We start from the raw sequence: 27,410 nt of genomic DNA, 5'->3' as shown, positions 1-27,410 counted from the left end.
CTCATCCAACCTTGCTTCTGTACTAGGCCCTGTGCTTCACACACACACACTAACATTCTGTTTGATAGCGCCTTTAGTTTCACAGTAAGTTTTAGCTGGGAATGCTATTTCACTGGAAAATGGAAGGCAAGAACTTTTTTAGCTCAACTATTAAAAAGTATTGAGCACATTGTTAGGAATTTCCCTATATAGTTTTATTTAACCTTCATAACAATCCTTCAGAGTTGAAATTATTAGCTTCATTTTATAGAAAAGGAAACACAAGTTTCAAGGCCTGCCCAAAGTCACAGCACTGTTAAGAGTGGGTCTCAATTCACACCCAACTCCTGAGACCTCCAAAGGGCTAGTGTTTACCCAGGAACTCTGGCTATTAGCTCTCTTGCCTTTCTTTTCCTTATCCTAGCTTAAAAACAACTGCCACCCAGAAAATTTTAAGTTGACATTCCCAATTAAAAGAGTCGGACACCATATTCATCTGTCCTGTAGAGGCAGAGTCCGCACTGGTTTGCAGCGGAGTGGTAAAAAGGTCTGCCTAGCTGATGAGTGGGGTTACAGGCTTGGGAGTAGCTTGGGCCCGGCAGAGGGGAGGCTCTGAATGTAGTAATACAAACACAAAGCTTTTCGGGATTGCGCTGACATTTGTGTTTCATTTCCCTCTTGTTCCAAATGCTATTCAACTTAAGGGAAGAAGAAAGCAGGGAGAGGTACCTTATACGAAAACTCTTGAATTCCGAAAATTAAAAACAGCCAGCTGCCATCAAATACCGTGGGTCCTTTTTTCAAACTTCAGCTGTAATTTAGTTGGGAGGTTGCAATGGCACTCTAAACTTGCAAATGATGAGTTGACCTTAGAATCTTGCTTATATAAAGCCGGACAATTCCATGCAAGGCGGGTATCTGGTTACAAATGAAGTTATTGATTGTTTGTGGCGGACTCTCCATTCCTATGGAGCGGAGAAAGAGGCACCAGAAGAAAGAGAAACTCCCGACGACGGAGTTGCCAAAAGAGAAGTGTTGGCATCTCAAACTTGAGGATCAGCTTCCTGGGCCTTACTCCAGGGTGTGTGTGGGGGGTCGGGTTCTTTCCGCCGCTGCCCGGAAGATTCTCAGCTAACCCTTTCCCCGCCGAGACCCAGAGGCCCTCACTCTGTGACCACTCCTGCAGCCAAGCTACGTTAAGGAGCTGACAAGCCGGAGCGAACCGCCCACCTCCCCAGACCTGCCCACCCCCTGCTGTGAATCCCTGAGGTTCTTGCCCAGCGAAGGTCCCCTTAAATTAGGAAACTATAGCTATTTAAGAAGAAGCGCAAAATAACCCGCGCTTTGCACGCCCAAGCGTAGCATTCTAGGGAGTTCCCCCGGGGCAAGGAACTCTGTTGCTCCCCGTAGCTGGGGTGGAGAAGAGGGAGCCTGCGTGCTGGGGCCGGGGGCGTAGGAAACTTGGGGCAACCCACCTCTAGCGCCCCGCCCCCGCTTTCCCGCCTGCCGCGGGACTGCCAAATGGGGAACCACCCCCACCTCCCTGAGGCAGATTTGGGAGGGGAGGGGTCCAGAAGCGGTAGAGTGGGGGCGCGGAGCGCCAGATTCTGCCGCTGGGAAGTCGGGGGCAATTCCCAGCCCCGCCTCAGGCCCCCGCGTTCGCAGCGCGCTCAGTTGAAGGCGCGGACCTGGCGCGCGGTGTCAACGCCACGAAGTCATTTACTTGCCCTGAAGGAGCCGGCCCTCGACCCCTTGGAGGGTGGAGATTCCTCGCATTCCCTCCTGCCTCTCCCCCGGGTCGGCGAAGAGACGTGGAATTGAGCTGGAGCGAAGATTCCGCGAGCTCTGTGATTACGAACACATTGAAATCTTCACCGTTGACTTAAGTTACTTGGGGCTGCGAGAGCTGGGGTCCTGAATATTGATTAAATGCAGCCTTTATTTACCTAAATAATAAATGTAGAGATTAGCAACGTTCACTTCATCACAATAATAGGGTTGACAATTAAGGGGCAATGCATCCCAGATGTAGCGGAGCCTATGGGCTGCGTGCGGCGGGCAGAGGGCTTCTCGGAGAGGGGCGCTCCGGCAGTTGCGGCGGCGAAGGTGGTGTGAGCAGGAAGCAGCGCTGGAGCACAGCGGGAGGCAGAGGGGGACGCCTAGCCTCGGTAAGGTCTTCAGCCACCCGGCCCAGGAGGCTGAAATCTGGCTTTGGGGGACCTGAATGTCCCGACTCCCAGGGAGACATCTGGAGCTCGGAGTCAACCTTCCTGCAGCGATGGCACCTGCCTCAAGGCCGTCTCGCTTGCTGATGCCTGCCTGGGAAGGAGGATGGACGCCGCTGGCATGTGCCCGGGTAAGTGTGTGTTTGTCATAAGTGTACATTCTGCATGTGGCAGCGGGGTGAGGGGGAGGCGCACGTGTCTAAAGTGCGCAGAGCCTTCCTCTACCCCTACGTATACCCTCCAGTCAACGTTCCAGGAAGCAGGTCTGGGCGGAGGGCATCCGTCCGGACTCTGGAAGTGCATGGGTGTGACAGGGAAGTCCCACTGTCAGGGTTGCGTTCAGTGACAGAAATCAAGAAAGCATGGATGCGTGGGCCCAGGGCTGGCCTGTTTCCGGATATGTCACGGGGTGCCTTGGTCCTCGAGAGGAGTCTTAGAACCTATCTTTTTTTTCTCCCCTTCTCACTGAACTGTAGGGTTCTGAGAAGAGAGGTTCTAGGAAGGAGAGAACTGAAAGGAACTAACTTAGAAAAGAACCCGGGAGTGGAATATGGATAATAGAAGACAGATGAGCACACCCGGGTGTGCGTGTGAAATCATGATCCATCTGGAAGGGGTTCCAAGCCCTTGGCTGCCATTGCATAGTGGCTACAAAAGACACACGCAGGTTGCTTCTCTGCTCTTTCCCTCTTCTCTCTGCGCCCCATTATCAACCTGGAAGGCTTCCCATTCCACATTTAAACACAAACAAAAGGATTTGTCCCAGACACGAACAAGCCAGGACGAAGCCCTTTCCCGCCAAACTACGAAGGCCAGGAAATAAACAGAGGCTGCCCAGGCTCTGGGCGCGCGAGCTCGGGAGAGGACCTGGGTGGGAAGAGGATCTAGAAGATCGGAAGGAGGGCGGCAGGGAGAGAGGGAAGGAGGAAGAAGCTTGGAAAGAGAAGAGGAAGAAGGAAGAGGAGGGACCAGCAGGGCAGAGTTGGACCTGGGGTTCTGTTATAATGGCCCCTCCACGCCCAGGGTCTTTCCATCCCCTGTCCCCCTCCCCCATTTCAGAGCTGAAGGCCGACTGTGGAAGGAGGAGGTTAAACAAAGGGAATCCTCCTCCTCAGGGACGGGTGAAGTGCGTCTGTCCTCTCCTTGCAGGCTCTGGAAAAACTGGCAGGAATTTCCTTGTTGTGAGAAGATGGACGAGTGTCTGCAGCCGAGAAGACAACTACAAACAGACTTTGGGCAGGGAAGGCAGGCGGGCGGGGATGGGGACGGGGGGGCCAGCTTTGATCGCTCCAGCTCTGTTGTAATTTTGTCTTCGCCAGACAGATTAGCCGGAACCGCCAGCCCTAGCATGGAGTTCTGTTCTGCGGAGTCCCCTCCCTCCCTACCCCCCCCCCCCGCGTCATCTCGCGCCCGGAGTCAGGTCGCCGCTCCTCCCGAAGTCTCGCTGGAAACTTCAAGGGCTGATGGTTCTGTGTTCCTGACGTAATTAGGAGGCCACGCAGCTCTCCAACACTCCGTTTAACAAATATGTAAGTCGTCCTTCCCCTCTCTGTGGACGGACTCTAGGGAAGGAGGCAGCTGGGCCTGCTCCGGGTGGTGTCCTTGGCTAGCAGAGTGGCGCCGCTGTGACCTTCGGCTACCCCTCGGAGCCTTGGTCTTTCTAAGCTCTTCCTTAGAAAGCAGAGAGAGGGGCAGAGAACGTGCACCTCGCCACCCACCAGACAAGCTGAGAGGACCTTGTCTTTGCTTGAAAAGTTTTCTAGATAAATGGCTTGGGTGGTTCTAAGCTATGATGAACCAGAGGCTAGGCCTGGTTCTTCTCCAGAACGGCCTGCGGATGTAAAGGAGATGAAATAGTCCCCCACTGCTTTCTTTTTCTTCCCGTATAAATCAGTCATACAAATCATTCGCATTGTTTAAGGTACATTGATCAATCTAATGGCTTGTAGTAGGCTCCTAATTGCCACTTGCAGAATCCTGCAGGCTCATATTTGAACAGGGAAGGTTCCAGCCAAGTCCACCTTAAGGCTTGAGGTTGGGCAATTACAGAACCCAGGAAGAAAGTCTAGATGGCGCAGTCACTCCAGTCTCAGTTCTGCAGGGGAGGGAAGAAAGGGGGTGTTAGTGGGGCTACTTGCTGTTCATTTTTTTCCCCCAATCTCCCTTCTAAATCAGTCACTGATGAATGAGCAAAGCCCATGTGGCGATTTATAGATTATTGTGGACTGAGGATCATTTTGTTAATATCAGAGAAGAAACTTTCCTTACTTGCATCCCCTGTGTTTGTATTTACAGTAAAAACTTCCTTAGTTACAAACTGATATGCTTTTAGCCATGCTTTTTTTTTTTTAACTTATTTTCAACAGAGCAACATCAGGAGTTGTGATAGGAAATAACCATGGGGGAGGGATGTGCTAACGGCAAGGAAGGAAAAGCCAGACTATCCAAGAGAGTTCTGGAGGTATGCCTACTCTTGTTTAACATCTTGTGGTTGTAGTGCCTTTTCCAAGCCTTGGAGGGAGGAGGAAAGAGTTGGAAGCCTCCTCAAACCTGCCTCTGAAAGGCTAAAACTGAGGAAACTGGTACCCTAGCTAGGAGAAGCTGACTAATGATCAGAATCCTCTGGCCTCTGGCTTTTCTTGATATTAGAGTCTGTGTGAAAAGATTGCTTTAATATCTCCAAAGTTCCATTAGAGTTGGCTGAGACAATACATGTGCATCACTTTGGTAGAGATGCTCTTAAAAAGAAGAAAGGCACTACAGAATGCCGCATTTGCTTAGGTCTAACCCTTCTGTGGTAGTTGGTGAGGGAGGGAGGAAAGTAAAACCCCAAGCTGAATAGGCCCCCCATAGTTTCCGAGTGATGCAGTAAACAAATCTATGATGCTTGTTGAATAATCTTCCAATAATTGCAGTCATTAAAATCATCACACAGTCTACAGTCACCTTCCTTCCTTTGACACACCAGCCTTTTCCTTAATTGTTAATGCATTTTTGGCTCAGATAAACAGATCGGGGCAAGCTTAAAATATATGGCCCAGATACACCTAGCAGCAGAAAATTAGTTGTGTAACAAACGTTTGGACTGTACTTAATAGACTAGGGGTTTTCAATTTCTTCAGCAGACCCTATAGAGGCAAGAAAGATTTGCATCTTCTACCACTGCTAATGGCAGTGACGCCTCTGAGATACAGAAAAAAAGATGAAAATCCCATTGGCCTATTGATTCTTCCTGGCTCTTTCATTTGCAAGGGTTGGGCTGGAATTAGGACATTATAAAACAAATACAAAATGAAAGCTCAACAGAAACTGTGGGAGAGTTTCTTGATTTTCAATTAATTTTCTCCATCCATTTGATCTCAACAACTGGTGCTTTAAAAAAAAATAAATATGTGTTAACTATAAAACATTCCCTTCTAATCAAAGGCTGTATTTCATTTTACCCACTGACAAGACTCCAACTGTGGGAAGGATTCACCCGACTCAACAGGCACTATGGACCTTCCTGGGCTTCCTTCTTCCTTGCTCATGGCGGGCAACGTGTGTACACAAGGGCAGCTTTTCCTTTTTTTTTTTTTTTTAACTCAAGTTATTAATGTATCTCCCCAACTCCCACACCGTGCTGACCTGATAATCACTGCTCTAGTGAAGATCATGCAAATGAAAAGCATAATTAATTGCACAAATGATTTAAAAAGGAGCACTGTGGCTTAGGAAATAAATAAAGGCAGTTGGGAGGACAGGTCAGATTTTAATAGGCTGGGCTCCCATCACCCCCCACCCCCCCAGGCCTCGGTGGTCCAGACCTTGACTGACTGCAGCCAGCCTGGCCAAGGCAGGCATTTTCCATTCCTCCTCCCCCAATGCCCCCCCTTCAGTGGTATTCTGGAGTCCCCCAACTCCACTTCACCTCCCCCTACCCCACCTCACCCCACCCCAGTGGCGTATATCTGCTGCTAAATTCTGCCAGGTTAAAGCTCCCGGGAGACTGGGTAGCCACCTAATATTTAACCAGCTAGTATATCGAGTTATTCAGAAAATAACTGGTCCTCCCAGTTGCCACTCTGCTTCCTGCGCATGAGGGAGAAGCATTTTATCTGTGGCTTAGGAGGTCCAATCCTTCCGATCAGAGCTAATGACTGAATTGTTTCCCTGGCTTTGCCTTCTAAACACAGCAACTTGAGCAGTTGCTCAGATCAAAGCTTTCGGGAGAGGCAAGATGGGAGAAACAATATTTGTTCAAAGGAAGTGAACTTTTCCCTTTAATTACCCTATTCTTCCTTATTAGGATTCGTATTGAAATTTTTTGCAAAAAAATTATGTTGATTTAACCATAGTGTATTTATGATGTAAATATATTCCAAGATGAAAACGTCACGGATCAATTGTAAAGGACCCGGATACATAATTTAAAAAAATCAGTTTCAGTGTATATGAGGTTCTCACCCCACTTTTGCTGCTCAGTCAGATTTGTTTATGCAGAATCGACATTTAATAGTGCTAATTGCACTCCAGTTAAATTGCCCTGATTGCAGAAAGGGAAGCAATTTTCGTGCTCTCTGTCTGGGTTTGGAAGAAATTGTTTTATATTCACCTCTTTATAAAGAAGTGGAGATAAGGCACCGGGGCCTTTGCACAAATTGCACTTAGGGGCTGACTGGCAGCATTCAGGCGCTATAATAGAGCATTATTTGGCCGTTTTGAATAATGTAAAGCGTTTGCTGAAAGCTATTCTCCTGAAAATTGCTTTAACTTTTAAAAGGGTGATGATTCACTCCAAACCAGGCCTTTGTTACATTGTCATTATTTCCCCAAATGTTTTAACAGTCAGCTCAACACTTTAGCATAACACATTGATCTTTGTTTAAAAACTAGACTTTTTTAGAGGATAAAAAAAAAAATCTGTCAGATGAAAAAAATCTGGACTTCCTCCGAAAGATTTCCTTGGGGCCCCACCTTAGAGTTGAAGTGGCCCGGGTGTTTGCCTGCATTCGTTTGGAAGATTTCCCTAACTTTTATTGTGATGCAGACGCGTGTATCTAAAGGAATATGCGAGTGCCCACGTCTAGAGTCTGACAGCTGGAACTACGGGGAAACGGCGGGAGGGGGAGGGGAGAGAAGCCAGGGGGAGGAGGAGAAGAGTAAGGCGAGCAGGGTGCCGGGAGCCCGAGGTGCCTGCAAGGACTGTTTTAAATGGTTGGCTTGAAAATGTCACTAGTGCTAAGTGGCTTTTCGGATTGTCTTATTTATTACTTTGTCAGGTTTCCTTAAGGAGAGGGTGTGTTGGGGGTGGGGAGGAGGTGGACAGGGGAAACCTCGGCGCTTCTCCTCCACGGGCTGCACAGGGTGAGTCGGAAACGCCTCGCTGCCACTTAACAATCCCTCTATTAGTAAATCCACGCGGAGACTCTATGGGAAGCCGAGGACCAGTGTCTTCTTCCAGGGCAGAAGTCACCTGTTGGGAACGGCTCCCGGGTCCCCCTGCTGGGCTTTCCAGCTCTTCCAGGCGGCCCGATTTCCTCCACTCTCCACCCCGCGTCCCCCAGAGACTTTTCACACCTCCCCACCCCCATTTCCACCTCAGTCTCCCAGGGCACAGCGCTTCATCGACAGCCACCAGAGCCTTCTGGTTCTCTTCTCTTCTGTCCCTTCTCTTCCTCTGTGCTTTCGCCACCTTAAAAAAGAGAAATAAAAATAAAAAAAGACAAACCATTCTGAGCAAAAGTATTTTAACAGGAATCCAAGAAAGCGACCCACATAGTCCCCACCCACGGAGTGCGCCAAGATGCACCCAGGCTCCATCACAGGGCCGAGAGCAGCGCCTCTGGTTGTAGTGCTGGGTCAAGAGATCTTGCAAAAGTGGAGAGAAAACACGGAGGCACAGTTCCACGTCCTTGTCACTTGCACCCGCTCCAAGACAACTCGTCGTTTGCACCCGAGCATTTGGGGTTGATAGTTGAAATTTTTTTTCCCCCTAAGAAGAGGGTGTGGTTTAGTGGGGAATGTGCTACATTAAAACCAGTGCCCAGGTCTGTCCGAGGGCGCGCTGATATTTCTGGTTCAAAAACAGCTTCTGGCTACCCTGGAGAAGAAAGAGAAAGCGGGGCCCAGAAAGAGAAAAACAAGCAGTTCAGCGGTTGCTGGGGGACTCGAAGCTTCACCTTGGTCTGTTTGAGGACACCTTTTTTCACATTGACAATGTCCAAGGAGAACTTCAGGATGCTTTCAGCCTGCAAAATGTGGAGGCGTCTGTGTGGCCTGGTCCTCCGCCCTCCCGGGTGACAGTCCTGGAAAGGTTTCTCAGGCACGTCCGTGAAAGCAGGACACTAAGGGGGAGCCCACCTCTTAACGTGGCGCACTTGCCCTGCAGACGAGCCTCTAGGCCCTGGCGGTCTGGCGTGGGAGTGGGTTGGAGCTGGGACAAGAAAACTCCACTCCAGGATGAAACGCGACATGCAAATCTTCACCGGGTTAAACAAACAGCCGAGCAAGCTGCAGCTTCAGCGGAGGTGGAGGTGGGGGCGGACGCCGCTCGCGCCAGTCTCTGTTTCCAAAGTTGTTACAATGTGAAAATAAGTGGCTTCGTGCAGTGTGTTGTATGGGCTGATGCCTCCCACCTCCACACCAGCCCCCAGCAAAACCCGGCAGATAATCAGCACATCCCACTGTTTAGTCATATTTGACAACTGGGTTAACCTGGTATCTAAGCGCTGGCGAAACCGTACAAAGGGTGCCCTCAATTACCACCAGAAGCCTCTAGAGTGAGTGGCACTTGTATTACCCCCCGGGTCAGAGGCCAGAGCGACAATTAGGAAGTCACTTACACCGCTGGGGAGAAATGGCGGGATGCAGCAGGCTCCAGGACTTCACAACAAATCTGTGGGTGTAAACCTGTACATAGAGGCCTATTTCGCTCCTCTCGGAGGAGCTGTCTCTTCGCGCCCTTCCCCAGTGTAACTGAGAGAGTAACACTGAATCTAGTGGAATAAAGAATTGGGTAGAAGACACATGAAAATAATAAAAATCACAAGCAAGAATGATAGATAAAAGCTGAAGTTGTGCTCTGTAGACAAGAGCCTGGACACACAAAGTGAGCACTGACATTTCTGTCTCCACTTGGGCCTTGCTGGTGGAGCCTCTGCCTCAATGTCTCCTCCTCTCCTGCCTCCTTTCCTGCAAGTGGGGAGTAGAGTACGACTGTCAACCCTAACTTGCAAAATCTTGGGGTGGCGTGTGCGTGTGTGTGTGTGTGTGTGTGTGTGTGTGTGTAGGGGGTGCCTGTAGCTGGGTTTCATTGGTACTTAAACCTGGCTTGGTGCGTGTGTGTAAATTTTTAATTGCACTGTAATTTCTTCAGTCCCCAGCCCGCCCCCACCCCCCCAGCATGCCCCCCTGCCCACCCCCACCCGCAGTCCTAGCTTGCGGACTTGACTGGCACGCGCCGGGAGCCCGGGCTCGGGCCCCTCGGCGCGTCTGATTGGCTGCGGGGCAGCTCCCGTCTGCTCTGCCTGCGCCCTCATTGGGCGAGAGGCACAGCCAGCGGCACTTCAAAGCGGGTGCTCCTCGCACTTAGGCTGAGTTTAGCCGGCGGGAGCCTGGAGTCCGCTCGGTGCGAGCGCGGGGACAACGGAGCCGCGCGGGACCCAACCAGTTTTTCCGAGCAGCCGCCAGGCTCAGCCCCGCTCCCAGCCTCGCTGCGCAGCCAGAGACCTGCTATGGCCACGTCTATACTCGGGGTAAGTCGCCAGCGCGGCAATGCATCTGCTTGTTTTAACCGGAGTAATTTTTCGTTATGGCTTCTGGGGTCTGCGGCTCCCGAGAAACTGTTGCTGCTGGACTGCAGCTTCAGCTTCTATTAGCACTTTCCACAATTCTGGGACTGATTTTTTCCCAAGTTTTTGGAACCCAGCAGATGCCTTTGCAAGAAAAGGTTTTAAGCAAGTCCTTTTTTATTTTGTTTCAAGGAAAAGCTAGAGGTTTCTTTTTTTCTGGTGAGTTATACCCCATCCCCTGCCTTGCTTTGGGGGTTGTTGCAATTAAACGACAGAGGTGTTTCCAGAAAACAGTCTTAATCGTTTTGCAGTCCATCTAGTCAGGCTAATAAACATTTACATTTCCGCGGCTCCCCAATTCATCCGTGACTTTGAAATACGTTGCTGGCCGCATATCCTCGGATTGTTGTTTTCATAATCGCTGTGTATGTGTGTGTGTGCGTAAACTTTAAAACCAAACGTTTTCTATTAAAAAAGTCAAGTCGTAGCCATCCTGGAGTGCTGCAAGTTTCCCGGGTCCCTGGCAGCTGTTTCGGCCGCCTCCGCCCTCACCTGGTGTTTGTTGTCTCTGTGTTTACCTTCGTGCTTCACCCCGAAGGGTGACTTGGGGTCTTCTGGGAGAGGAGCCGGTTTACAGCGACAACCAAAGTCCGGTTGTAGGCAGGGTTGCGGCGACTGAGGCGGGGAACCGGAGGCATCTTTGATTTATAGGCTCAGCGAAGAGCAACTTTTCGGCGCCCGGACCTTCGTCCCTGTGATCGCCCCTGCCCCGCGCGGGGCACGGCGACTCCTCTGCGAGCGAGTGGGGAGGAGGCGCGAGCCGGGGAGCCACGGCGCCCCGGGAGCCGCCGCAAGGGACTTGGCTGCTCACGGGTGCACTTTGTTTCTTCCCCACTTCCTCCTGCCCTCCTCCTCCTTGCTCCCTCCCCCATCCCACCCACTCTAGGAAGAGCCGCGCTTCGGAACGACCCCGTTGGCCATGCTGGCGGCTACCTGCAACAAGATCGGCAACACGAGCCCGCTGACGACGCTGCCGGAGTCGAGCGCCTTCGCCAAAGGCGGCTTTCACCCCTGGAAGCGCTCCTCGTCCAGCTGCAACCTCGGCTCCAGCCTCTCGGGTTTCGCCGTGGCCACCGGAGGCCGTGGCTCGGGCGGCCTGGCGGGAGGCTCGGGCGCAGCCAACAGCGCCTTCTGCCTGGCCTCCACGTCGCCCACGTCGTCCGCCTTCAGCAGCGACTACGGCGGCCTCTTCTCCAACTCGGCGGCGGCCGCGGCGGCGGCGGCCGGGGTGTCCCCGCAGGAGGCGGGTGGCCAGTCGGCCTTCATCTCCAAGGTGCACACGACGGCGGCCGACGGCCTGTACCCGCGCGTGAGCATGGCGCACCCGTACGAGTCGTGGTACAAGTCGGGCTTCCACTCGACGCTGGCGGCCGGCGAGGTGACCAACGGCGCGGCGTCGTCGTGGTGGGACGTGCACAGCAGCCCAGGCTCGTGGCTGGAAGTGCAGAACCCCGCTGGGGGGCTCCAGAGCTCTCTGCACTCGGGCGCCCCCCAGGCCTCGCTGCATTCGCAGCTGGGCACCTACAACCCCGACTTCAGCTCGCTCACGCACTCGGCCTTCAGCTCCACGGGCCTCGGCTCCTCCGCCGCCGCCGCCTCGCACCTGCTCTCCACCAGCCAGCACCTGCTGGCCCAGGATGGCTTCAAGCCGGTGCTGCCCTCCTATTCGGACTCCAGCGCCGCCGTAGCAGCCGCCGCTGCCAGCGCCATGATCTCGGGCGCCGCAGCCGCCGCCGCCGGGGGGAGCTCGGCACGCTCTGCCCGCCGCTACTCAGGCCGCGCCACCTGCGACTGCCCCAACTGCCAGGAGGCGGAGCGGCTGGGCCCGGCCGGGGCGAGCCTGCGGCGCAAGGGGCTGCACAGCTGCCATATCCCAGGCTGCGGCAAGGTGTACGGGAAGACGTCGCACCTGAAGGCGCACCTGCGCTGGCACACGGGCGAGCGGCCCTTCGTGTGCAACTGGCTCTTCTGCGGCAAGCGCTTCACGCGCTCGGACGAGCTGCAGCGGCACCTGCGGACTCACACGGGCGAGAAGCGCTTCGCTTGTCCGGTGTGCAACAAGCGCTTCATGCGCAGCGACCACCTGAGCAAACACATTAAGACGCACAACGGGGGCGGCGGGGGCAAAAAGGGCAGCGACAGTGACACGGACGCTAGCAACCTGGAGACGCCCCGTTCCGAATCCCCCGACCTCATCCTGCATGACTCCGGCGTCAGTGCCGCCCGAGCGGCTGCAGCGGCGGCGGCGGCGGCGGCGGCGGCGGCGGCCTCCGCGGGAGGCAAGGAAGCAGCGTCTGGCCCCAACGACTCTTAGAGGCCGGGCGAGAGGCGCAAGCACGCGACCGACTAGAGACACCGAGAACGAACGAGAGGTTCGGAGGGCGAGCGAGTGGGGGACGGGAGGGCATGGGGCTCCAGTGACGCCCCCGGGGCCGGGGCTGGGCGCGAGGTGGTGCCGCGCGGGGCTCTGGGGCTGCGGTTCGCCCGCCGTGCCAGGAGCTCTCCGCCTTCGCGCCCAGATGAGAATCGAACGCGTGGTCCGAAAACAAAAGCGAACCATCCTCCGACACAAACACTTTAAAAACTGTACACCCAGACATACACATACCCCGGAGACCCTCAACCACAAGCACGCACACTCGCGCGCGCACACAAACCACTCGCCCAAACTTCTCGAACGAAGAGCAATACACAGAAAGGCTCCCTCTTTCCCCACTCTCCATCTCCCTCCAACACCCTTCTCTTCCCTTTTCTCAAAAACAAGCCACCACCCAGCAAAGGACTGTCAGAACATTTGAAAACAAACGGGACGGATAAAAAACACCCTTTGTGTGGATTATATTATATATATAATGCTCCAAGTTCTGCTTGATATCTACTTACAATGAGACTTTCCTAAAAAAGGAAGCATCAAAAGGCTTAAGGTGAGAAATTAAACTGGAAGTCTAGCGACAGTTTCTCTGTATTTCATAACATCTGTATAAATAGGGTTCAAAAGATTGTGTTCTCTTTTATTTTCTTGTAAATGTTCATTCGAAAAGTTTTTTTTTTTTTTTTTTTTTTGGTGAATCCCTGAAATTCAGGGAGGTTTTTTTTTTAATTTTCTGATGCACTTTGTGAAAGTCAGTATATATGTAAAAGATATTTAAAATGTTGAGTTATCATTTCACTCACAAATACGTAAGTTAAGGTCATTTAAAGAAATTAAATGCGTTTATCTGTATGAAGAAAATCTTGACATCATATTTTCATTTGGGTATTATTAAAGGACTCTGCACAATACAGTTCCTTTTTTTAAAAATCCTGTTTCCCCTTCAATAACCTTTTCGTGGGTCGATTTTTTTTGGTTTGTTTTTGTTTTTTGGTTGGGAAAAAATTTCCTTAATGTTAGTTTAGGTAATGTAAAGTTTATGTGGGTTACAAAAGCCATACTACATATACGTTTTTGAGAAGTCAAAGTTATTTATTTGTATATCAACAGTGTATATTAAATTGGGTTATAAGGACGTGTAGTTCTATTAATGTGAAGGCTCTCAAAAGGTGACATTTTAAAACTCTGGATCGCCTAAATGCAAAGGTCCTTGGCAGCTTTAACTGGGGAGGTGCCTAAACCACTGGGAGGGTCAGAGAAAACTCTGGTGGTTTTGTTTGTTTTTAAAAAGTGATTTAAAAACAATCTGTGAAAGGAAAACGCTTTTTAAAAAGTCTTTTCGCTCCCAAGGCCCTGTATGTTGGGAAGCAACTCAAGGGAATAAATCGCTAGAGTCAATACCCCGGAAAAGACATTTCATGCCTAAATGAAAATCTTGTTAAATGTTATTAATTTTGACTTAGAGCACACAGCAGCCCCCTGTGCCTTGTATTCCCTTATTAGGGATTCATGTCTTATCAAATATCTAATTAATCTCCTAGACATCATTTGTTCTGGCCAACTTTATCTCAGCTGGTCCGCGGGGAAAACTCCAAATATTCTCTGTGACAAAGCTCCCTTGAAGATCTTTTTAATTGTCTAAATTAACTGCACCAAATTTGCATGTCAAACGGTAAAGGGCAACCTGAGATAAAATGTAAACGTTTTAAAAGCCCCCAAACTAAGCACTTGATTTGATAACTAGGCTTTTTAATGTTATGGAAGACAACTGCTCCTTTCCTTTTCAAAGACGGCTGATCTATGCAAATAGTGAATTGGAAATGCCGAGGTCCCCGCGCCGTCAAATGGCCCTCGCAGGTTATTTGAATATCAGTGGCGCTGCTTCTGAAAAGGTTCAAGGATGCTCTCTGACTTCTTTGTGATTACTCAGTGCGGCGTCTTATTCTGAAGAAAAAAACTCAGGAATAATTAAAGGCTGGGATCAGGCCTGGGAACACATTTGGGACAGGAATCTCATTTAGACAGTCTCTTTCAAAATAAGGCACAGTTAAATTGACCAGAAGGCAATTATTGAAATGAAAATTATTTTCACTCTCTTTGTCTTCTGACCACCAACTTAACAGCCCCAGTTTAAGAGGGAGAGACAAAAAGAAAATTGGTAAATGAGATAATTTCGCAATTCGAAAAAATGTTAATTTAGAAAATAAAGTACATATTTACAGAATAAAAATATTTCTAAAAGACTTTTCACACAGGAGGAAATACAAGCGAAGTCAGCACCAACATAATTTTTTTCCCCATTTTTGATGACTGTCCGCCTTGGGAATTTGAACGAAAGTTTTGATTTTTAGGAAGGAAAAAATAAGTTCTTGTTATTAACAGTCAGCAAAGTGTTTACTCGGAAACTGTTCTGAAACACCAAGTCGCAAAGTAGCGATACAACAGAACGAAGGTCCCCAGCAGGGAGTTTGCAGCATGACATTCAAGGGCCTCTTCCTCCTCCTTGCGCACCGTGCAGCCAGGCTGCCCCGCTCTTCTTCCTCGAGTTTTTCTTCACTTTAGCCATTTTCTCTCCCGGCTCATGTTGTTCATAACCGGGAGCCCACCACTCCCCACGCGCCTCTGGTTGGGGGGATGGTCTTCTGGAGAACCGGCTGGCAGCGGCGCGTTTTCTGGAGGGGCTTCGGGCCGGGGCGCTGGAGCCCAGAGGGTGCCTGGCGCGTTTGGGGGCCGCGGGTTGGCGGCGCGGAGTAGAGGGTGTGGTGGGTCTCCCGAGGAACGCGGGCGCCCGGGCGTCGGGCTCAGGCAGCTTTGTTTCTCGTTGATAATAAAGACAGATCAAAGGGCCCGGCCGTGCAGGTCCCGCTGGCCGCACGGCTCCCTCCGCAGGCCAGTGATCAAGGCCTGTGCGCGCTGCCTCTGCCCCGCGGGTCAGCGGACGTCCATCACCCAGGCTCCTGGGAGTGGCGGGCGGTAGTCCAGGCCAGAGCGTCCAGCCGGGAGACAGCAGTGCACAGAACCGGAGCTCGGAGGGAGTGGGGCCCCGGTGCTCCGGCTGAAGCCAACCGGCGAAAACAGGGCCCAGGCCTCCTGCCCGCCCTTCCCCCAGCCCTAGGCGCCCCTGGGGGCGCGGGGAACCTTGACCTGAGCGGGTGGCGACCGGCCGGCGAGGATGACCAAATTGGAGACAGCGCGCGTGGGAGGAGAGAGCCCCCCGAACTAGAACACAAGTTCGGTCTCCAATTGCGGTGGGATCCCGCCTCCCCAGGGCCACCTCCGGGCCCCGGCGGCCTGGGCCTCCCCAGCTCAGGGGGACAGGAGGAGCCGGCCAGGGACCCAAGGGCAGAGGTGGGCAGCGGCCTGGAGGTCGGTGGGGTGGGGGCCGCGGCCTGGGGGTGCAGAGTCCCGCCCAGGCCAGAGTGAGGACAGTGCGATTTCGAGTCCCCGGGTTTCCCCGGTGTTTCCTGTCCCGTAGCTTCCAGCGCAGCAGAGAAACGAAGACCAAATTTTTCTCGGCCCAGCGCCCACCCAGCCACGATCCGCACCGACCTCCGGCGTTTCCTTTTCTGACGCGTTTTCTCACTTTGGACTGAATTAGATTCTACCTGATGAGGAAAAAGAAAAGATTTTCTTTCTTCAAGGAGGGAAACGTTATTTTGACGAGATTAGATTGTGCACCTGAATGGCGCGTCTGGACCTTCGTCAAATCGTTACAAGTCGTGTAAAATTGAATTTCGTTTTATTCAGATGGAAACTTTATTTATTTTAACTCTAATCTTATTTGCATCTATTATCTGTATTCACCAAGGCTCTCTTCCACTACAAAAATGCAGATGAAGTAAATCTCACAAATCCCGCCCATTTGTGTAATTGGTATACTAAGTGTTTATTTTAAGTGAGAATAATTTAGCTACAAATTTTCTTAAGGAATAACATTCTTAACACATTAAAAAAACTGAAAACTCTGATTTGCTTTTATGTTTGACAGTAGCTCTTGATTCCCATAAGAGGAGCTTGGCGAGTGCGGCTCGCTGGCGCCATCTAGAGCTCCCAGGCGGAAAGGCAGCTGCCTGCCCTGATCGCGGCTGTCAGCGCGGGGAGACCAGCTTTTGCCTCCGGCAGCAGCAACCCAGCGGATCCTGCGAAGAAACGCGAGGGTTTGCGTTCCAGCGGGGAACGAGCACTGCTCTTGGGGTGGGGAGCACTGCTTAGCAGTGGCTTCTGGGCAAGAGAGTCATTTCTGGAACGTGCTAACTGAAAATCGGAACAAAACAAAATAGCGACCGCTTGGCCCTGGTCTTAGAATTGTCGCATTTAACAGCCTTTTCAAGGCAACTTCAGGGTCTTCCAACTTAGAGTTGAGAATACTGAGCGCTGTCGGCGACGTGGACCCCAGGATGTGGGGACCCAGCTGTAGACTCAGACTCCCACGACCCTGTATCCGCGGCTTCCGTCCCGCAAGGCCTGCGGGGACCATCCAGGGCCGGCTGGAACCAGGCCGATGCCAGCAGATCACCAAACCATTCCACCCCACCACCCCCCGTGGACAATTAGGGAAGGCAAGGAACCCGTTGCTTTCGCAGCCGGAACCTGAGGCGGGCCAGAGTAGCCTTCTGCCTCGCCTTCGTCCAACGGCCGCCACCCCAGCCCGAGGGGGCTGTGGGGGGCGGCCAGGCAGGCTGGTGCCGAGCCGGGCTAACAGGGCCCCCGAGGGCGGCGAGAAACCCCCAAGCCCTCCTCCCCAGGCCTCCCCGAAGGGTGCGCACACCATCCCGTAGCAAACCAACCCATTTTGTGCTCACCTTTTCCCTTTGAAACCCAAATTTGAGATCGGGTAACCGTTGGGGGTGTAGGCCAATTTTCTCTCCTCTGAGTGCATTGCCCTCCCCCCGCCGCCCCTTCCCCCCCTCTTCGCAGTCCACTATCTCCCCCACCCCAGTCCGTCCTCGGACTGCCTGGAGTGACTTCCTTCTCCTTTTTTGTGTCCTCCACCCTCCAGCGCGTATTTATTGTATTTTAATTTAAAAAGCGACACCTTCAAACACTGCGCCCGAGGCGACGGAGGCGCCGTAGCCCGCAGCAGGGAGAGCCCAGCCCAGGCGCCTGGGCGCCGGGATCCCTGGACTCGCGCGGGGGAGATGCAGTGCGTTTCTGGGGACTCGTAGCCACCTTTGCGGCGGGTAACTCGGCTGGGTTTGTATTTGCTGTTTTAACACAAACCCCGCCGCACTGCCTATTTCAAAGATGTGCTAATTACTACTTGGATAGCAGGGCGCAAAGTCCTTGTCCATTTCCCAGTACAAAGTAGGTTGCTAGAAAATTTGAAATTGCCTTTCAGCCTAAAGCTGCCTTACCTGAATGTCATAATTACAGTAATTATGTACATCCAAATTACATGCTAATTAAATTAGAATCAAATCGTTCTAAATCGAAATCAAATGAGGTAGTGAAGAATTAATCAATGACAACATAAATAGAGAGCTTCCTTCAGAGATATTTATTGTAACGATACAAGGAGGAATTTGATCTGAAAAAGTCACCTGTTTGTTTACTTTCAAATTAGTAATCAGTTATTATCCCTTCTCCATAATTTTAACCGTTCACTGTTATTTACCCCCCACCCTCCCCAGACGCTGGAGTGTATAGAAATATGTATGAGGTAAATACATACAGACATGCCTCCTCCATATATTGTTGCTATAAATATAGACTGTGTGTTTGCAACTCCAGTTCAGGAAAAGGTTTCAGAATGTCCGTGGGGACACGTCCCTTCAGCGACCGCCGTCGAGGACCCGGAAAACCACAGCCCCTAAGAGTTCTAGATTTTCCAAGACGCCTACACTATCTTCCTTTAGAAATCCGTGTTGGGGATTTTGCATTGTTTTGCAGGCAAATAACCATTTCTGGGTGATTTGTTTATTTATAAAGGAAATGCAAAGTGAGAGGGTGTCTCCCCCATCCGTACTCTGTTTGCGGATTGCTGACGGAAGTAGTTATCTTCCTGTTTGTCCCAGGAGCTTTATAAAGCGCCCTCTTCACCTGTGGAGCCGGAGCTACTCATTCCTAACTGCTGGAGGCGAATCCGCCTTCCGACCCGCGCGCGGGATCCGCGCCAGAGGCTCGGCAAGCTTAGGCGGGGACTGGCAAGGCCCTCAGTGGGCGAGCCCCAGGCGGAAAGGCCTGGAAATTGCTTCAGGGGGGTGGCTTAGGGCCAATGGGGGCCGAGGGAGACGCACAGAGGGCCGGCCCCTACCCTTCCCCGCCGCACCTTGTGGGTCGGGTGTCAAGCGGCCTCCTGGCCTGGGAGGCGCCTCTGCTAGGAAGGGTGAGCGCCCCCTCAACTCCGGCCTCCCCATTTGGGTTTGGGGTGCGTTCGCAAGGTTGCCAGACGCGCATCCAGAAGGAAAGCATCAGAGCACGCAGCGGGGGCGTCGCCTCGGATGGGAAGGGGCGACTCCCGCCAGAATTCATCCCATCACCCTTCTCCACCCGCTTCCGGCTTCCTTTAGGTTTAGGGCGATGTCCTCCTGCTGTAAGAGGAAGGAAGCCCCGCTCTGTGAGCCCCGGAACCCCCGGACCTCCACTTCTGTCCAACCCCTCGCGAAGCCCTTCAAGCCGGAGTGGCTGGGGAAACGCGGCTCCAGGGCAGGTCGAGCCGGAGGGTGCGTTTTTTTCCATTGCAGACAGCTCTCCGCGTTCACCTCGCATATCTTCATCATTACTGTCACATTCTGGGCATTCTGGGGGTGATGTGAAGTGTGGCGTGAAGGGAGGAGAAAGGGGGAAAGTGCTGAGGAGTTACCTCTTCTTTTCCCGTCAACAGGAACCGGGTTTTAGGAGCCTCAATCAGGTAGGAGAGCTCTCAGCGGCCCCCGCTTTCCCAAGCCTTAGACTTTCCCCGGTCTAACTTGTTCTCACAACTTTTTAAAGGCCTTTCTCCTTTCGATCAGAGAATGCCCCAAAGCCTGCAGGTATTGCATGTTTTTATCTCTTTTCAAGAAATGATAAGTATAGGAGAGGTTTTCTTTTTCAGAAAACCTAAATAAGATTTTTAAATATCCTTCAGTTGCTGAATATTTTTAAAATATCTTTCAGCTGCTTCAGGCCTTAAAAACGCTGCTTTCTTCCTAGTCTTAGTCCGGGGTGTGGAGCTGCAGTCCTCTGGAGCTGCCTCCACCTGAGTCTTGGCCCAGTCGTCATTAGGTAAGGAGAAGAGTGAAATGGCTCAGGTGGATTTTGAACCCTTTGAGCTTCAATGCCAAAGCATACGAAGTGTTCAGTGATTAAAACTAGGAAACGCCTGCTTCCAGCAGCGTGGAATGATTTGATTCACTATCAGCAAGCAGTCTCATGGAGGAACAGCAAGAAAGGTCTCTCCAAGCCTTTCGGATGAAAAGCTTTCTTAAGACTACAGCCCTCTGGTTCAAAACACGATCTCCATTTTACAATGCAAGGTAAGGAGACCTGCCACTATGCTACAGAGACCTCTGGCCATTTTGGCCTTTATTAAAATGAATTAGGACTAATTTACTACGGAGACATTCAGATAAACAAGTTCCAACCTAGCAACTTGATCTTTCCTGGTTATTTATAAATCGACAGCACCTCCTACAGGAATTAATTTGCTAGTGTTATGTTAAATGTTAGGAGACTTCCCAGGGGGAGAAATACCCGCAAAATGTGTCCTATGCCTCGTGCAGTTCCAGGTTCATGGATAAATAAGAAATGTGTAGGTGTACCAAGATTTCTTTAAAGGAACTTCTCTATGAAGCGTAAGAATGACAAATTTCACCAGACTGGTTTTCTAAAAAATGTCTCCGGTGAGGACTTCTGTTTGGGTTCTTAAGTCATAGATTCATTAAATCTGGAGGATTCTTCTTGAGCTTTAGGTACTTAGAGGAATCTCTACACATACTAGACGTCCTATTTATTATGAGGTTCATCTTAGAAGGTTCATCTCCTTGGTTCTTAGCTTACGTTCAAAAGCAAAAGTAGAATTACCTAATATTTTTATTTAAAAAATAACTTCCAATTATTTTCTCCATCATTAGATTAGGTGGAACACATTAGCTGATGAGCCTCTTTAAACCTGTTTGTTATCCTGGTATGATTTTCTGTGAAAGATGCCTCTCTTCTGTTTTTTAAGTTTACAAAGTTAGAATGCTAGTTCATTAGGGCTGTTGAGCACCCTTGGGTAACCAAGGCTAAACGCCAAACAGAAAATCAACATCTTCCATAACTACATGGAATTTCTTTTTTCTCAGAATTAGATGGGTAAAAATATTGGGGCTTTTGGCAGTACTGTATAGTTTCTCAATCCTAACAATAAGGATAATTAAATCAGAGACTAAAAAAATTCTCACGGCCACTTTATATAAAGTTAACAGTGGACTACATTGGCCAAGCATTGTGGCTCATGACTATAATCCCAGCAATTTGGGAGGCTGAGGCAGGCGAATTGCTTGAGTTCAGGAGTTCAAGACCAGCCTGAGCAACGTAGCAAGACCTCATCTGTGGTTTAAAAAAAAAAAAGAAAAAAAAAAAAGTGCACCATGTTTTGTGAGTCAAATGAAAGAAGTATAAGAAATAACATTTAATTCATTTTAAATTACAGGATGCATTTCAGCATTTCTCTTCATGAACACTATTGCTTCAGAAACCCTTTAAGGCAGTAAGTATTGCATAGGTTTTGACATTATAAAAAATTATAAAGTCAAAAAAGGCATAAGGTAGAAAATAATCACTGCAACACTGATGAACTCAAGGTGTAAATTAGCAGTTATCAATTTCAAATGCATGCTTTTTAAGTGAAGGGATCTTTGAGGGATGCTGTAAGTTAGTAAACAGTACTGTGGAAGGGATTCAAGTTCCTCCCCTCTCCATCTTAAAAATCTAAATAATCAAGGGTTGCTTACCCCTTCCATTTTTATGAAATTAGAGGACATTTGTTTTCCGTGTGTGCAGAGACAAGGCAAAGACATATATCAGACCACATGGAGTGGTTTTACTTCTTTCAAATAGGAGTTATTTGCTCTCTTACAGAATTTATGGAATTGTGACTGCCAGTGATTAAAACCATCTAATATTTGTTTTGTATTAAATAGCAGATGTTTAAAAAAAAAAAACACTGATAACAAAAATACTTGTGGCCAAGACGTGAAGTATGTTTTTTTGGAGCTGCATGTTATTTGTGACTTAGACCAGTTCTTTCTGTAATTTTCCCTTACCGTATCCTTTGAAACACAAAGGAAAACTTGCAGCAAAATTTAAATATGCCTTATATACCTATACTGGTGAAATATAAAAATCATTTGCATTGTTTCATTTGAAGTAAAATCTCCCCCCATAACCCCTCACTGGCAGGATCAACCAGGTAAGAAGTAAAATCTTTAATAGTTGTATGCCAGTAATAGAAGGGCCATTTGTGGAAGGCAGAACAGTCCCTCATAGATGTACATGTCCTAACCCCTGGAACCTGTGAATGTTACATTACACAGAAAAGGGGAATTAAAGTTGCAGATAGAATTAACATTGATCTTACAATTGGGAGATTATTGCAGGATATTCAGGGGGCCTGATGTAATCACAAGGGTCCTTAAAATTGGAAGAAGGATGCCGAATGTCAAAGTGTCAGAATGATTAGATGTGAGAAGGGCTTGACTTTTGTTAGCTTTGAAAATGGAGCAAGGGGGCCAGATGCCAAGAAATGCAGGCAGCATCTAAAGTTGAAACAGGCAAGCAAACATACCTTCCCCTTAAGCTTCCAGAAGAAACACAATTCTACTAACACCTTGACTTTAGCCCAGTGAGACCCATGTCAAAACGTCTGACCTCTAGAACTATTAATACAGGATTTTTTTTTTCTTTTTCTGATATGGAGTCCTGCTCAGCTGCTCACACTGGAGTGCAGTGGCATGATCTTGGCTCACTGCAGCTTCCACCTCTGCCTCCCAGGTTCAAGTGATTCTCCTCCCTCAGCCTCCCAAGTAGCTGAGACTACTGGCAGATGCTACCACACCCAGCTACTTTTTTGTATTTTTAGTAGAGTTGGTGTTTCACCATGTTAGCCAGGCTGGTCTCGAACTCCTGACCTGAAGTGATCCACCCGCCTGAGCCTCCCAAAGGGTGGGATTACAGGCGTGAGCCACAGCGCCTGGCTCAGTTGGACTGTTTTAAGTTTGAGGTAATCTGTATGCCAGCACAGAAAACTAATATCCAAAAAACACCAAAAGGGGGCTTAAAAGTCTTAAAGATTAATCCATAGTTTAATTCATACTAGTGAATTTGAATGATTTTACACTTTGCTTCAAGCAAATTCAAATCCTAGAATAACAAATTTGAACTGAAAAAAAATTAAATTATACCCATTCAATGTACTGTCATTCTTTTAATGATGTTTCAGAACAAAGAAAATGTCACAGAGTTATATGCAGTTTTTATCTGGTATATGGCACAAGAAACAGTTACCAACAGAAAATATTTCTAGTCCCAAAATAGCTTACTTACAAATATTTGCAAAATTTGTTCTTATGGTACTCATGTAGTTTTGTACTTGACTTGACAGTTTACAGAGATGAAAAGTTAAAATTGAGGTTTTTTTATTAGAAAGACAATAGTACATAATTTAGCCCTTGCTAAAGGTATTTAATAAAAATGTGGAGATATTTTATTCCCAGGTAACTGTCACATACAGTCTTTCTTTCTTCTCGTTCTACTTCTGCTTCATTCTCTTTGTGTCACTTTAGCATGCTTATCTCCTGGGTGCTCTCTGTACGTTTTTCCCCCTCTGTATACATCTACGCCATGGCTTCTGGTGTCATTTCTTCTACTTTGCTCTTCAGTGGGACTTCGCTGTGGCCATTTTCTTAACTCCCTTTGCTTATAACTACCAGGACTTCTGCTCCGGCTTCTCCTGCTCCTTTCATCCCTGCCGTGGCTTCTGCCACTCCCTTCATTTCTTTCAGAGCCTCTCTTCTCTGGGCTATGATTACAGCTTCTGGACTTTTTGTCAGAATTGGAATGGCTCCGTTTGCTGTTCTCCCTACAACTCTCGTGTTTTAAGAACCTGGGCTTTTCCTTGGCTTTTTCCTTGTTATGGTGACTGCTGGAAAGTTCTTCATGAAGTGTTCTCTTCTTAGACTTCTCTTCAGAATCACTGCTGTTCTGCACTGAACACTTGCTTTTCTTTCTCTTCTTCCTTTCTATTTTTTTTTCTTTATTGTCACTCTCACTCTCACTACTGCTTTCTGAAGTCTCAGTAGAGGAAGAGGAAGAGGATTTATGTTTTTTGTGTTTGCTTCTGCTCTTCTGAAGCTTTTTCTTCTTTTTTCGATCTTTTTTCTTTTTTTTCTTCTCCAGTCGATCTAACTTCCTGTAATTGGGAAATAAATAGTAACAGACTGTGAAAAATAGTTATTTCATCAACTGTAAGTTACGAACAAATAATATATTTTCTTAGAAGTTACTAAAAATGGTATCCATGGCCAGGTACAGTGGCTCACACCTGTAATCCCAGCACTTTGGGAGGCCGAGGTGGGTGGATCACGAGGTCAAGAGTTTGAGACTAGCCTGACCAACATGGAAAAACCTCGTCTCTACTAAAAATACGAAAATTAGCTGGGCATGGTGGTACAGGCCTGTAATCCCAGCTACTCGGGAGGCTGAGGCAGGAGACTTGCTTGAACCTGGGAGGCGGAGGTTGCAGTGAGCCAAAATCGTGCCACTGCACTCTAGCCTGAGTGACAGAGTGAGACTCTGTCTCAAAAAAAAGGTATCCATATATGAACTCATTGTTTACTAAATGACAACTCATTTTCTTCCTTTAAAATTATTCAAGGCATTTATATATTAAATTAAAAAATTAAATGCATAAGCCAATTTTCTGACTATACTTCAATAGTAATGACTACTATTTTGTTAAATTCTTACTGAGTTAGAACTTGAAATTATATAGCACTCTAAATCGTCATCCTAATCTAAAGAAACCCGTGAAAGGTGTATAACCTTTCACACCTTTCAGTTGGACCTACTTTAAAAGCAAATATATAACTATAATCAGATGAAAAATTAATTTTATGTACTATTTTACAGCATATAAATATTAAACATTACATTATCAAAATTCCAGAGAATATTCTCCAGAAATTGAGTAAGAATACACATTAAACTTTTGAAATATTGGTTTTATAAAATAATATAGTTAATACTTGTTTTTAACAATTGTTCTGTTTTATAAATAATTAGGACAATTCTATTAAAATGTTGTGAATTTCTAAACTTGTTTTTATGATATGTTTGAGTTATTCTGAAAATAAGTCTCTAGGTTCTGTCCAGCGATTCTCAAAACATCATGAGCTCCCTCTATTGGACTCAGCAGACATTTCTTGGATTCTTTAATTCAGGGGTAGTCTGTTGAACAAAATTCACGTTTACCTTAAATTTAAGCATTCTTTCTGCATTTCTCATAAAATTTTACCGAACATTAAAAAAAAGGCCAAAAGTGTTTTCTAAGAACAAATTGTTTGTGAAGATACATACAAATCTCTTTTGAAAAGTAACAGCTACAAATTAAACGCTTTGAAAAGTGCAATAGTTTTGTGGTATAATCTGAGTATACAATCTTGCACTCATTTCCATGTTACTGAAAAGAAAGACAAAATTGTATTAGCTATGAGTGAAGAATAAATCAATAAATGTGATGCATGAATTACGTACCTTCAGGAGCTCTTCAGATCACAGTTGAATACGATACTGAGATGAAACATAAGGAAAAAATAAATCTATTAAATATATACTTTTAAATTACCTGAGAAGTTTCTGTTTTTGTTTGGTTGTTAGTGACTTTAAAAATTCAACTTCTGGATCTTCTTCACCCTCACTTGCAACATACTCCTGAGTCAACAAAGACATCATTAAATTGCTAGATTTCACGAAAGGTCGTTATCAGATAGGAAAGAAAAGATTTATAAATAAGATTTGTAACAGGGACACACTGTAGATGAATATGATGTTTTAGATTGGAAAATGGGAGGGAATTAGAAACATTTTTGTAGTCTACTTGCCAAAGTGGATCATAAGGCACTAAGAGGTTAACGTGACTGCTTCGCCAGCATTAGGAAACTTTTCCAGGAAAAGGATGATAGACAAACACAGATAAAATGTTTACAGCATGACTTCCATTTTCTATCTCTTGAATTTTAACACTTGCCAGTATAAATACTTTATTTTTAATTTAATGAAATATAAAAAAGAAAACTGAGTTTTATAGAAAGGTCAAAATATCCACAATTTTTAGCCTTTATAATTTCAATGGCACATTATCAACTATATAATACAGCCCTTCAAACTCAATCATTTTCTGGATCTATGTACAGTTAACTAAGTACATAGTTTAACTAAGTTTAAAATATTTTCTACAATTTTTAGGGGTTTGTTTTTACATACTTCTAACCACTGGTTCTATTTAATGTCACATCGGGGGTGAGTTAGCAGGAAGAAAAACCCAGCAACCTCATCACCAGTTCAGTTAGATATTTTATCCACATAAACGCAGAGGAATAGTTTCATTTTATTAAAATATAGGTTTATAAGCAATTTCTCATTTAGGTTAAAATAATAAGCAAAATCAAAATACATTTTGGGCATTGTCTTTGCTCTATCTTACTTTCCTATGGATATATGCATATTGGAAAACATTAAGTAGCAATTCACAAGCAATCACATTTAGATTTATAGACATTTTCAGCTTACTGATAAAAAGATCATTACCTGTGATGGATCATTTGCGGTCAAGTTTCTCCCCAGTACATTTCGTTTTAGTGCAAACCCACTGTTTCTCATCTCCGCTATTAGCTCCGAGGGGTGCATCGATGGCCCTGTTCACAAAAATCACAGTTTGAATGTATCATTTATATCTCTCTACCTTTTTCGGACTCCACAGTAGGAATGCAGTTGAAGCTTTGTTAAGTAAAATCACAGCTAAATCAACTCAATAATCTTCTGCTGAGCAAATAATCAGATATGATTTTCTAAAACAGCAGTCTGGAGATTCAGAATGGAAAATAATTGCATTTTTCTTTACGTGCAAGGGGAAGTCTTCTTATGTAACTTTGTCATACTGAAAAAGCTACATTTATATGTTATCTGCTTGGCAGTTTTTAGTACAAAAAGCAAAATATAATAAAAAACTACAATTAAACTTTTAGTATTCTCTCAGAGTTCATTTAAAAGATACATTTTTAAAGGTACATGAGAAATTTATTATCCTCATTTCCATTCAAAATTCCTCATCCTTATTTGTCAAATAATGCTGAATACATTGCCATGTGGTTGCTAAACACACACACACACACACACACCATGGGTAACAATTCAAGTACTTTAATTAATCTTGCTTTTATTTCCAGATTTTGGAATTTCTAATTACTAGCTTGGGTTGGTAACAAGCAGTTTTAGGCTGGCTATTGGTGTGCATGTTTTACATTTTTTTACAAGACACTACTATTTCTGCAAAATCTCAGACTAAAAAGTGAGCTTTTTGGTCCCAAATCAGGGACTAACAATACATTTTAAAAATTTTCAGCTGAGAGTAGTGTCATGGCTGGGAGTAGATACATGGCTGTAATGCCAGCATTTTGGGAGGCCAAAGTGAGAGGATCACTTGAGCCCAGGGGTTCAAGACCAGCTTGGCCAACATGGCAAAACCCTGTCTCTAAATAAATTCTTTTTTTAAAGGTTTGCTCCCTACCCTCAATCATAAGGTTTATGTAAGGTAGGAGAGACTCTTACCTCCTTTTGTATATTCCTGTTTCATTTTGTTTTCCCTGCAGGTAGCAAACTAATGACAACATTTCATGGCAGCTATTTTAGGTTGCCAGCCTAAATCACCTATACTGGCTTAAATGAACTACTCCAGCTGATGCATCTGCCATTTAAGGAAGAAAGAGATAGTTACTGCCAACAATAAGTTCATAAGGGAGGGTAGGGGAATAGAAAAATACTCAG

At 47.4% G+C, this 27,410-nt stretch overlaps 3 protein-coding genes across 5 annotated transcripts in view; 2 read left to right on the top strand and 1 right to left on the bottom strand.

Annotated features, from left to right (window-relative positions):
* Window positions 1–1,651: 1,651 nt before the first annotated feature.
* Window positions 1,652–13,539, top strand: SP9 (Sp9 transcription factor). Of its 3 annotated transcripts, none has more exons than XM_035304518.3 (2): window positions 1,652–2,335; window positions 10,923–13,539. In XM_035304518.3, the coding sequence occupies exons 1-2, from the start codon at window positions 2,204–2,206 to the stop codon at window positions 12,348–12,350; spliced, it is 1,560 nt and encodes a 519-aa protein (XP_035160409.2). In that variant the 5' UTR covers window positions 1,652–2,203; the 3' UTR covers window positions 12,351–13,539. The 3 variants fall into 3 exon arrangements, with proteins under 3 accessions (XP_035160409.2, XP_078183501.1, XP_035160407.2); XM_078327375.1 differs by lacking the exon at window positions 1,652–2,335 and adding an exon at window positions 3,603–3,733; XM_035304516.3 differs by lacking the exon at window positions 1,652–2,335 and adding an exon at window positions 9,781–9,940.
* A 4,917-nt stretch (window positions 13,540–18,456) lies between these two features.
* Window positions 18,457–19,371, top strand: LOC144576635 (uncharacterized). The gene is made up of 2 exons (XM_078327378.1): window positions 18,457–19,069; window positions 19,231–19,371. The coding sequence occupies exons 1-2, from the start codon at window positions 18,622–18,624 to the stop codon at window positions 19,242–19,244; spliced, it is 462 nt and encodes a 153-aa protein (XP_078183504.1). The 5' UTR covers window positions 18,457–18,621; the 3' UTR covers window positions 19,245–19,371.
* Window positions 19,372–22,991: 3,620 nt separating this feature from the next.
* CIRSR (corepressor of RBPJ and splicing regulator) overlaps window positions 22,992–27,410 on the bottom strand; it is a 47,949-nt gene continuing 43,530 nt past the window's right edge. The window contains 10 exon segments of the mRNA XM_078327382.1: window positions 22,992–23,254; window positions 23,257–23,308; window positions 23,310–23,611; window positions 23,614–23,678; window positions 23,680–23,778; window positions 25,213–25,282; window positions 25,285–25,298; window positions 26,175–26,187; window positions 26,190–26,237; window positions 26,240–26,281. Of these exon segments, the coding sequence (XP_078183508.1) occupies window positions 23,130–23,254; window positions 23,257–23,308; window positions 23,310–23,611; window positions 23,614–23,678; window positions 23,680–23,778; window positions 25,213–25,282; window positions 25,285–25,298; window positions 26,175–26,187; window positions 26,190–26,237; window positions 26,240–26,281 (830 nt within the window). The 3' untranslated portion in view covers window positions 22,992–23,129.

The sequence above is a fragment of the Callithrix jacchus genome, chromosome 6 (assembly GCF_049354715.1).
Source record: "Callithrix jacchus isolate 240 chromosome 6, calJac240_pri, whole genome shotgun sequence".
NCBI classification, from domain to species: Eukaryota; Metazoa; Chordata; class Mammalia; order Primates; family Cebidae; genus Callithrix; species Callithrix jacchus.
Note: the sequence above shows the minus strand (reverse complement) of the source record. Positions and strands in the feature narration are given on the sequence as shown.

Bases quoted from the DNA above. Each gene is read 5' to 3' on its own strand.
- LOC144576635 (XM_078327378.1), top strand. From the start codon at position 18,622: ATGGGGGCCGAGGGAGACGCACAGAGGGCCGGCCCCTACCCTTCCCCG.
- SP9 (XM_035304518.3), top strand. From the start codon at position 2,204: ATGTCCCGACTCCCAGGGAGACATCTGGAGCTCGGAGTCAACCTTCCT. The intron at 2,336-10,922 runs GTAAGTGTGTGT...CACCCACTCTAG, and splicing joins CGCCGCTGGCATGTGCCCGG to GAAGAGCCGCGCTTCGGAAC.